This window comes from Eucalyptus grandis, chromosome 9 (genome assembly GCF_016545825.1).
Source record: "Eucalyptus grandis isolate ANBG69807.140 chromosome 9, ASM1654582v1, whole genome shotgun sequence".
Classification (NCBI taxonomy): Eukaryota; Viridiplantae; Streptophyta; class Magnoliopsida; order Myrtales; family Myrtaceae; genus Eucalyptus; species Eucalyptus grandis.
Genome location: NC_052620.1, coordinates 16,010,215 through 16,021,457, shown reverse-complemented (window position 1 = coordinate 16,021,457; position 11,243 = coordinate 16,010,215). Strand labels below are relative to the sequence as shown.

The 11,243-nt window shown below is 40.0% G+C and overlaps 1 protein-coding gene across 1 annotated transcript; it reads left to right on the top strand.

Annotated features, from left to right (window-relative positions):
• Window positions 1–306: 306 nt before the first annotated feature.
• Window positions 307–9,632, top strand: LOC104418404. The gene is made up of 9 exons (XM_039302401.1): window positions 307–522; window positions 1,190–1,555; window positions 3,556–4,543; window positions 5,017–5,463; window positions 5,623–6,059; window positions 6,405–6,930; window positions 7,802–8,242; window positions 8,422–8,877; window positions 9,124–9,632. The coding sequence occupies exons 1-9, from the start codon at window positions 344–346 to the stop codon at window positions 9,385–9,387; spliced, it is 4,104 nt and encodes a 1,367-aa protein (XP_039158335.1). The 5' UTR covers window positions 307–343; the 3' UTR covers window positions 9,388–9,632.
• The last annotated feature ends 1,611 nt before the right edge of the window (window positions 9,633–11,243 follow it).

Genomic DNA, 11,243 nt, shown 5'->3' with positions numbered 1-11,243 from the left:
TTTTAACCCTTTACAGTCTCACTCAATGGATTAGTTAACTCATGAATGATTAGTTCAGAGTAAAATAATCATAAGTGCATCGATAAAATAATAATTTCATATATTTCGAAATATGACCAAATTTCGAAATATCACAATGACGGCACTGCCATTGCCCTCTTTGACTTGTCTGACCATCATCATTATTGCCATCAAATAATAATGGTCAGTCTCTCTCTAACGTTTTAAATCAAACTTACAATCCATATAACCCGTCAAACGAAGTTTCCAACTACATACCAAGCCATATAACCCGTCAAACGATGTTTCCAACTACATACCAAGCCATAGGAGCATTGACTCGATGGCTCAAACCCTCCGTAACCTCCTCTTAGTCTTACTCGGGCGTCCACCACAACCGCCGCCGCCGCCGCCTCAATGGGAATACGATGTGTTCGTGAGTTTCCGAGGCGAGGATCTGAGGAGAAACTTCATAGCGCATCTCTTCTCCGCTTTGAGCCAGGCCTCGATCCGGTGCTTCAGGTGAGGTAGAATCAAATGAAAAATAAAAATAGAAATCTAGTCAGAACACCTCTCTTCCCCTCAGTCCACACAACCTCTGAGGTTGACCTCCGCGCCTGCCGCCGCCCGCCGCCGGCAACACGTCCAGGCCAACACTGCTGGCCGTCCAAACCAAGCCACTCCCTTCGTTGTCGTCTTCCTCTGAACAACTAGGTCTGGAGCCATGATGGCCGTGCCCCTCCATCGTGAGACGAGCATGAAGACTGCGAACTTCCAGATCTGGAGCTTGTCCTTGGCCGTGAGCCTTGACGGCGAGGTCCCTTCGTCTTTGGCCACTAGCCAGATCCGATGGCTTCGTCTTCTCGCCATCACCATGGCTCCAGATCTGGTCTTCAGCTTCGTCTTCCTCTGAGCTCATGCTGGATTTGGTCGTAGCGGCCAAGGACGAGCATGCTCGTGTCTGTGGACGAACCGCCTTGCCAGTTCCAGAACTGGTCGGCCACAGCAGACTGCGGCAATGAAGGCGGGCCACGGCTGGGTCCGACGGCCACGATGATGCGGAGGTCTCGAGGATGGAGGGTTGCGGCGGCTTGAGCGGTGGCGTGCGAGGGCGGTATGGCGGTGTCTGCCATGGTGGAGGGAAAGAGAGATGGAGTTTTTTAATCTTTTATGTGTGTCAATGCTTCAGAGACAACGCGAGAGAAGACATTGGGGAGGAAATTAAATCCAAGCTTTTTAAAGCGATTGGGCGTGCGAGGATTGCTCTCATCGTGTTCTCCGAGAAATATGCCGACTCGAAGTGGTGCATGAGCGAGCTGGTCGAGATTCTGGAGTGCCGGAAGAGGTTCAGAAACCATGGTCACCTAGTTATTCCCATCTTCCACAAGGTAAAAGCCGCAGACATTTCGAATTTGACGAGCGGAAGTGAATTTGCTCAAGGTTTTGAGAGATTGTGTGGAAACCAGAGAGATGACGGGCAGATACAGAAATGGAGGGACGCCCTGATAGAGACTAAGCATTTGACAGGATTCGACTTGAGGAATGATGCCGGAGGGTCCATATCTCTTCTTCATCCTCCTCTTCTATTACTTGCTACATTATAGGATTTCCCATTCACTTGGGGGAATTAATCAGTTGATGTTTGCTCGTCGTAAATTTGTGTGAACTACCAGGAGAAGTATTCTGATTAGTCGAATTTGGCCCTTAATTAACATAAAAATCCAAGACCATCTGTTATAGTAATTATTGCCAGAAAAATTGGCCGTCGATTTCTATTCTTGAATAATAAGTTGGGATTCTTATAGGATTAAATTTCATGACAGAATAGGCCACTTCATCTTATATTGCATAAACTGAAAATATGAGATAAGACGACCGTAAATCCCATACCGTCGCAGCCTGTCACCTCTATGCTTGCCGAAAATAGGGATTGTCAATAATCAGAGTGACCGGTTTCAAGTTTCGTCCTATCCTTTTGAAGTAAACTGTACTAACATACCTAAAATACAAACATACCTAAAATATATAATAAGATTTATAAATTAAAATAAAATAAAATAAAATAAGATTAATTAAAAAAAATTTTTTTTTTTTATTTCTTTAATGAGAATTCAAATATTATTTATATTGAAGAGAAAAATAATTTTCCTTGTAAAGCTACCATATATATCCCGACTACTAATAAACATACCCTAAAACCTAAGTTCCAGGACTACCCGGGTGTCGGCCAATTTCCTTTTAAAATTTTGTTTCATTTTTAGTTAAGCTTAATTTGTCATTTTATTCCTTCTAATTTTGACACCAAAAAAGGACTGAAGTTACCTAGTTTTCTAGACTTTTAAAATGTGTCACAACCAAATGAAGACTCGGTGGATATATTCAGTTGTTAATGGCCCATAATTTTGCTTTTGGCTTCAGCAAATCAATTCAGAATTTAAGTAGCAAAATGGCAATTATATATAAGAGGTGGATGGTTCTAGGTTCTGTTTCGTTTAGGTTCCACTTAAAACCTAGGACCTATCCATCGGAACATATTTCTCATTTTTTGAAACTTGGAACCTAATTTGCATACCTTCGAACATACAATCAAACCGATTCTCACCTTTGATTCCCAATTTTATCTTGGAACTATACTCACCCCTACCTGATAAAACTCTTGCGATAGTTGTTGTGCCTGTGGTTAGTGCGCGTACTTAAGACAATCCCTGTCCCCACGGCTAGTCGCCACGAGACCCTTGTGGAACCTATGGGACGGTGCTTGTATGGTTTTAGGACGTGACCAGCTTTCCCATTGACTCCGCATTTTGCTTTTTCTTTCTTGTTTTCTGCAGTTTTGCAAAATATATGTTCAATTCATCATCCACGTGAACCTCATCTATTAGATTACAGAACTATGATAAATTCACCATAATTAGACAATCGATTACCAAAACGTATTTACATCATATTACAATTGATTGATATGTTGCCTATCCAATGGTAAGGGCATTCTAATGCATTCGGTTCATAATCCAAGGGTTACAGGTTTAATTTTTGCCCGGGTAGTTTAGATTTTAGTGAGGGCCATTGTTGTAACTTGTAGGGTGCTATGCTAATTTTCATCTAGATAACCATGCAATTACGGTTGTGCCCCTGAATTATAAAAAAATAAAATTATCTTAGATTTTTCATATTTATCTCATAAAAAAAGAAGAAGAAGAAGAAGAAGAAGAAGAAGAAGAAGAAGAAGAAGAAGAAGAAGAAGAAGAAGAAGAAGAAGAAGAAGAAGAAGAAGAAGAAGAAGAAGAAGAAGAAGAAGAAGAAGAAGAAGAGGGAACAGTGATCTGGAACAGCAAAAGTGCTTCCCCTCAGACAACATTGAACTTCCGCCATAGAGGACTCCCACTGTGAAATAATTGGCAACAAGCCCATGCTACATCAGCAGAAAAACTTAATAACAAGCACTGATCTAGCCAAGTTGGATGTTTTTTTAATCATATGAACGTGGAAAGATCTTGAATATCTCATCTCTCGGTGCATAAATCTACATTTGATGATCTCATGTTTAAACACCAGGGATGAAGGGAGACTCGTGGACATAATAGTAAAGCACCTTGTCGAGAAAATCCACGAAACATGGCCACTCTGCATTGTGAAAAATGCAATTGGAGTGGAATTCTTGGTAGATGAGGTGATTTCTTTAATTACAATGGGCCAAAAGAAGGACGTGTGCGTTATCGGTATATGCGGAGTAGAAGGAATAGGAAAGACGACAGTGGCCGAAGTCATCTACGAGCGCATTCACCGTGATTTCGAGTGTTCCGTCTTTCTTGATAAAGTTGAAGAAGCAGATTGCAACAATCTTGTAGGTATATTAGGCCTACAGAAGAAGCTGCTCCATAATCTCATAAAGGTAGAAGGATGGAGGATGTATGATGACATTCAAACCAACATCAAGGTGATAAAGAGTAACATGTGCCGTAAAAGAATACTTCTTATTCTTGATAATGTAACTAGGAAAGAACAAATTGACTACTTCGGAGCCAGAGAGCGAGAACTGCTGTGTCCTGGGAGCAGAATTTTGATCACAACCAGAGACCAAAACTTGCTAAAAGATCTCAAGGTAGATGACAAGTGTATGGTCAAAGGATTGGGCAAGAATGAGGCACTCCGGCTCTTTTGTCGCCATGCCCTGAAGAGAGAAGAACCTCAAGAAGGCTACGAGGAGTTGTCCCGAAGTCTAGCTCATTATGCAGGAGGTCATCCATTGTCTCTTAAAAAGTTGGGCTCGTACCTAAATGGCAAGTCGAAACATCTATGGCATCGGACATTGGAGAAGTTGGTTAAAAGCCCTTATCTCGATTCGCTCTTTTGTCCCTTCAGGTCAGTCGGGCCATATGGAGGTCAAGGCGGTGATGCTTTTGATGATGGGGCACACACTGGTGTGCGGCAAATTAGGCTGTACGGACAGTCAGTTATTGAATCCATCACCATCGATTATGATCAAAACGGGTGTTTAGTGAGATCTGTCCAGCACGGTGGACCTGCCCCTGACAATGAAACGGTCAGTTTTCTGTCACTCTTAACTGATTGATTATGTATTTTACTACACATCACTTATAAGAAAGCTAACAGAATCAACTCCAAGTTTAATGTCATTTTTGCGCGTCCATAACGGAATCCACAGCAAAAGTTAGAGGAAGCTAAGCAGAATCAACTCCGAGTTTTATATCTTCTATGTTATGTGCTTCGTATTTGATTTGCTCGCGAGACTTTATTACTCGCCTTTCATTCGCAGCAAAATTGGATGCAGCAGCTTTGCTCAAGGACCTGCTTATAGCAAAAAATATAAACTCTAAAACTTCCCTTCGTTCCTTTTTCCTATTAAGGATAAGTACTTTAACCGAACTTGGTCAAGTGATTTATTTTTCGCAGTAAAGGAATTATAATGATCCAAAATAACAGAAGCAATACATATTAGATGTTAGATGGATGCGATGATGATAACTCTCAAAAATACTTTTGCACCTCTTGCAGCTGGTGAGATTGGATCATCCAAGTGAATACATAATTTCTATATCAGGCCATATTGATTATCATGGTGATCATAATGTTGTCCGGTCTCTCAAGATCCACAGCAACAAGCAGATATATGGACCTTTTGGATCTGAACAAGGATGGCCTTTTCATCTCTCACATTCGGATGGAAAGATTATTGGGTTTCATGGGAAATGTAGCAGCCATCTCCACTCAATCGGAGCACATTTCAGGCCGATTTCTCCCCCATATCCATTTGATGTCGTGGGACCATTCGGTGGTGATAGTGGCATGGACATTTGGGATGACGGAAAATACACGGATGTGAGGCAAATTGTCGTAGGCTTCGATTTGGCAATTACGTCCATCTCCATCTTATATGACCAACATGGACATCCGGTCGGTCCGTTCACACATGGCACAAGTGGAGGAGGCAAAACCTGTACGGTAAGCTTTGATATGAACATTCTCAACATTGTCTTCATGATGGAATGTGATTTTGCCGATGTCATCAATGCTTTATTTTTTTCTAGTAAAGTCTATCTCTTCATCGTTAAAGTAGATAGTTGGTCTTGAATTCTTTGATTTTTATATTTTTTATCTCAGATTAAGCTCGATTATCCAAGTGAGTACTTGACATCCATCTCGGGCTACATTGAAGAAGTTTCCAGACTCGCCTTTCTCCAATCATTGACAATCCATACTAATAAAAGGGATCATGGACCGATCGGAACAGCTAATAAAGGGAGGCATTTTTCATTTCCATACACTGGCGGCAAAATTGTCGGGTTTCATGGGAGTTGCAATGGCCCTCATCTCGAGTCCATCGGAGGCTTTTATGAGCCGATTCCTCATACATATCCTATTAAGGTTTTTGGGCCTTTTGGAGGCGAAGGCCAAAAATCCTGGCATTTTTCTGATTTAAGGGGATTGATGTTCACTACGCAGACTTCATCAAGTCCATTACTTTTAAAGTCGACGATGCCACCGACTCCGAACCACAAACTAATTACAGTGGATATGGCGGGGAGAATACTTTCAAGGTTGTATCCGTACTCTTTCCTTTTTCTCTTTTTCCGTTTCTACTTGCATGTCCTAAGTTTATTTTTCTAGCTTATCATAATGTCAGTCAGATTACGGCATTCTGAACCCTGAGATTCTTAACAATTGCTTCGCGAATGCACATGAAAAGTCCATACCAGAGATACCTGAGGATCAACATGATTGTTAGAAAACCAAATGGAAAAATTAAAACATGAAATGTATTACCAAAGTTATTAAAAACGTAATACACGAACCTTAGCATATATGACTTATTTTATAGATTCAAATCATATTTCAAAAGAATGTACTGATTTATTTTGCTCATCCAATGATGCATCATATAGTCACTCACGTCGAATCTCGTATCCTATGGCCTGTTTGCAGGTTAAACTGATAAATGGAGAGTACATAACTTCTTTTGCTGGATATCTCCAAAATGCAAATGGTTGTGGTACTATAATCAACTCGCTCACATTTCAAACCAACATGAGAATATTGGGACCCATTGGTACAGAGGAAGGGGAGTACTTCTCCTTACCATCGGAAGCTGGGAAAGTTATCGAGTTCTTCGGGAGAAGTGATGATTTTCTCAAATCTATTGGAGCACACGTCGAATTATATTCTAATAAGCTCTATCCCTTTAGTTCTGTCGGGTTATTTGAGAGGTCAAATGCATCCTTTTGGGATGATGGCAATAAGCATACCAACGTAAGGAAAATCATTGTTGAATTTGAACCTAGTAAAGGGTCGCGTATCCGATCAATCGCTTTTCAATATGAAGAGGAGAGTAAAGAATTGTGGCAATCTGAGACACATGGTTGCATTGATGGAAACAACTTCCATACGATGCGGAACGTCGAAATCCATACGGTATGTCCTCGTACCTATATATGCTTTGTAAAATCCTTAAAAAAACTCATCACCGAGGGCTTATCTCAGTGGCCACAATTCCTACATGAGAATGAGAGGTGGAGAGTTCGAAACTCCCCTCCTCTGGATAAGGAAGATCTATGGGTCTATAAGGTTTCCCTAGGTAGGCTCATTAGGGACTTGCCCTCCAAAGTCTAGGACTACCCCCAGCATACACCCAGAAAAAAAAAATCCCTACAAAACTTGAGTATAATGGTTATATCTTGTTGGATGTTTTGCGGAAGTGTGTGTGTGTGCAAGTGTTATGTGTGAATAAAAAAAGGACTACAATGCAAGGGAGTATGGGTAAAAAAAAAAAAACAGAACTTTTATTATGAAAATTTGTATTACAAAGGAAGAAGTATTGCTGGTTTTTATGCTACATAAAACACACACCTCAACTCCTATTTATAGGCGTGAGTTCACCGCCTTACACAACCGACATTGTACAAAAAAAAAAATTAATATAAAATTACAAACTTGCTTTTTTTTATCTCCTGCTCGTGCGGCTTCTTCTGATCTTCTGGTGGCTTCTCCATTTTTCTTCATTTTTCTAGTCTCAGCAGCTTTTGTTGAATTTTCTTTTGCCTTTTTGCTGCCACCATGGTCTTGCTGCCCACGTACCAGAAACTTCTTTTAACATTTGAGAGTTTTCTTGCCTTTTTCTTGCATGCACATATACTAGAAATTTCTCCAACATACGAGAATCTTCAACTTTATCTTGGACAAATTGTTGCCGCCATTTTTCCTTTTTCTTCCTGTTTTCAGTAAGTCTGGTGTAGTCTAAATCTTTCCAAAAATGGATCATTTTTTAACATAACTGTTACTGCAGATCAAAATACAAGATCCAGATGAGTATTTGACTTCAATATCTGGGTATCTTTCTCTTGGTGGCATTCAATCGCTCACATTTCAAACTAACAAAAAAACGATAGGACCTATTGGTGATGAAGATTATGCACTGCACTCCTCATCTCCTGCAACGGGTGGCAAAATTGTTGGATTTTATGGGAGGGGAGGTCAATGTCTTGAAGCTATTGGGGCATATTTTGAACCGATATCTCATCTCTACCCAATCAAATCAATTGGGCCATTTGGAGGCCTAGGTGGGTGTGCTTGGGACGATGGTAAATTCAGTGGTGTGAGGGAAATACAGGTAATGTACGACGATGTTATCCGTTACATTGTGTTTTCATATGACAAGAATGGTGAACGAGTTTGCTCAGCTATGCATGGTGGCCCCACTGGGGAAGATAAGTCCAAGGTCGCTTGGGTAAGTGTTTCTTTCATTCTCCAATTCGTTGTTGTTTACTTACTCATATCTCATGAGCCGAGACCATGTTGATATGTTGATATGTGTCCAGTCACGTGATCTAGTAAATTAAATTTGACAAATAGGTTTTGTTTACACCACTTGTCCAGTCTTAAGAGAGACTTTTGAGGTTGGCACAGGTTAGATTGGATTTTCCACAGGAGTACTTAACATCGATCTCTGGTTACAAGCGAGAGAATGGTGATGGCAACATCGACAATGCTATTGTTCAGTCACTCACATTTTACAGTAATAGAGGAAGACATGGTCCCTTTGGCAAGGAGACAGGGACGCACTTTTGGTATCCATCGACCAGAAGCAAAATCATCGGCTTTCATGGGAGATGTAGTAGGGAGACTCTCAATGCTATAGGAGTGTATGCCGAGCCCATACCGCACTTGTATCCTTTCGAAATCATTGGACCCTTCGGAGGCTCTGGTGGAACTGAATGGGATGATGGAGTGCATAGTGAGGTGAGGGACTTTCATATCATTGCCACCGACGTAATTCACTCGATCGCGATTATGTACGATGACAATGGTTCCATCGTTCGAGGCTCTCAACATGGCCGAGGAGACGGGGCTCTGGACACCTGGGTTAGTCCATCTCTCTCGCTCCCTCTCTCTCTCTCTCTCTCTCGTTTCTCGTTTCTTTTCTCTTTGGTTCTTCTATTTTCCGTTTGGAAGTTGTTCATGTATACATGTTGCTTTTCACAATGTTCTTAGCTTCATGTGGCACGGTTTCTTTTCATCGAAGACTGAGGCACTTCTTTTGGCATCTTATATCTGGAGCCTTAACATGTTTTCCTAATTAAAACACGTTTCCCTTTGCTATCCTTGCAGGTCGATCTTGATTATCCCAAGGAGCGTCTAGTTTCAATATCTGGTTGGATGAAGGGAAATGGAAAAACTCCACAAACTGTCATCCAAAACCTGAAAATACATACCACGAAGACCACTCACGGGCCGTTTGGATCAGAGGATGCTCTTGGAATGTCAACAGAATTTAGTATCCCGCCGGTATCAGGCAAAGGCAGGATCGTTGGCTTTTTCGGAAGGGCGGGATCGTGTCTTAATTCTATCGGAGCGCGTTTGGAACCATATTAGCTTAAACCCCCTCCCTCCCCCAAGCTTTATATATATCTATATGTTGTCTTTGGCTTGTGATTGTAAGAATCTTCTTTTTTATTTCCTAGTCTTTTTTAAAGCGTTGGTCATGGCAAGTTTCGCTTGACATGAGGATTAACAATGCGGATGCTATGAGACGTAGCTAAGATTATATTTGGATGGGATTACTAGTCGTCAAAGAGAAGAAAATGAAGAATATAAATGCATGAATAGTTATCCGAGAACTGTTTTTGAATTAGAGACAGGAGATGCATATAAATACAACATGCGTAACCTTTTTCGTACACATCCATGATAATCCACTTGGCAATAGCTTGTCAACTTTTAAACCAATAACAACTTATTGTCGAAAAAATGTGGTCTTAATACTGAATTTTGTGGATTGGTTAATCCAAGAGTTACGTGCTATCGAAGATAGAATAGCCTAGGCCCCTCATGCACTATCCATTTATAATCTATAAATTAAAGTATAAGGCAATAAATTTGTAGAGAAATATAACTAGTATTATTGTTTTAGCAGCTCCTCATCAGAAATATAAATTTACTATCCATTTCTATTCACAGCTCTAAGGCTAATTTATAGATCGTTTGAGCATTGACAATTAAATAATAGTGAATTTATAACTAAGTTGTGATTATTACGTCATTATTACATCATCATTGGTATCACTGATAAGCCATTGAGAAAAAAATAATGTTATTATTTGTTATCAACTATTTAATTTAAAAATATCAATTTAAAATTAGATTTCATGAATAATAATTATGATTACCTTAAGGGGCTGTTAGAATTTAACGAAGATTATTAGTTTCAGCTTACTAGCTCACACAATATAACTTTGAAAATAATTTATATGATTATCGATATATCTAATTAAGACAATAACAATTGTGTTCGAATCAATACTACACACACATATATTGAAATCATTTATAAATTGCAGTAATGTTTCATTTACAAAACTCATGGAATCGAATGAGCCAAGCACAAATCCTAATTTGATGTAAAATGAGTGGAAAGTGTGAAAAAGAAAAATACATTTGTAAGGAGAGTAATTAATTCCTTGCAAATGATAGTCCGATGTAGCAATTCTCAGGAAAGACATAATTATTATATATTCACTTAGATATAGATTTGGCAAACCAAACTTGGTAGATATTTCATTCTTATTCATGTGCCCTGCTCTATTCTCGCAGAATAGTAATTCCATTCTTATCTTGAGAATTTATTTTCTCTTTTTTTGCCAAAAACCGGCTCATCTTCTTTTCTTCAACAAAATTGAAAAAACTAAAGGTTTTAAGAGAAGGAAAGAAAAAGAAGGATAGGTTCGGGTTCGACCCAAAAATCGATGCTGACCAGCGAGTAGGTGCTAGTTATAAGATATAAAAAAACCCAACTAAACCGCAATTCCTTCAATCACCATTGAACCTTTCATAAATAGTCTTGAATTAGGGTGCATAAGTTGCTGCTGGAAGAACCACTGGGATTCGCCCCAGTGGCCACCCTTCCAACATGAAAGAGGGAGATGAGGGGTTCAAATCCCCACATTCTCAGGGAGGGATGGGGGTGGGGATGAGTAAGTTTCCTGCAAAAGGCAGGGCAAAAGTCTGAGAGTGAGTGTAGAGTAGGCATAGAGTAGGACTGACCAAAAAAATAAAAAGTTGATACTGGAAGCATTTGTTTGCTACGTGTTTGGGCCTTAACGTACTGATTATTGTTGTTCTTCATGTATGTCGGCATTGGATGATGAATTGTTTTTAATATGGCCATGAACGTGCCATGTAGAATGATACCGTCCATGTTAGCATTTGCCAATTAAAATTAGCTAGAATGA

Coding starts and splice junctions, on each gene's coding strand:
- LOC104418404 (XM_039302401.1), top strand. CDS start 344: ATGGCTCAAACCCTCCGTAACCTCCTCTTAGTCTTACTCGGGCGTCCA. Junction 1,556..3,555: donor TTGAGGAATGATGCCGGAGG/GTCCATATCTCT, acceptor TTTAAACACCAG/GGATGAAGGGAGACTCGTGG. Junction 6,931..7,801: donor GGAACGTCGAAATCCATACG/GTATGTCCTCGT, acceptor CTGTTACTGCAG/ATCAAAATACAAGATCCAGA.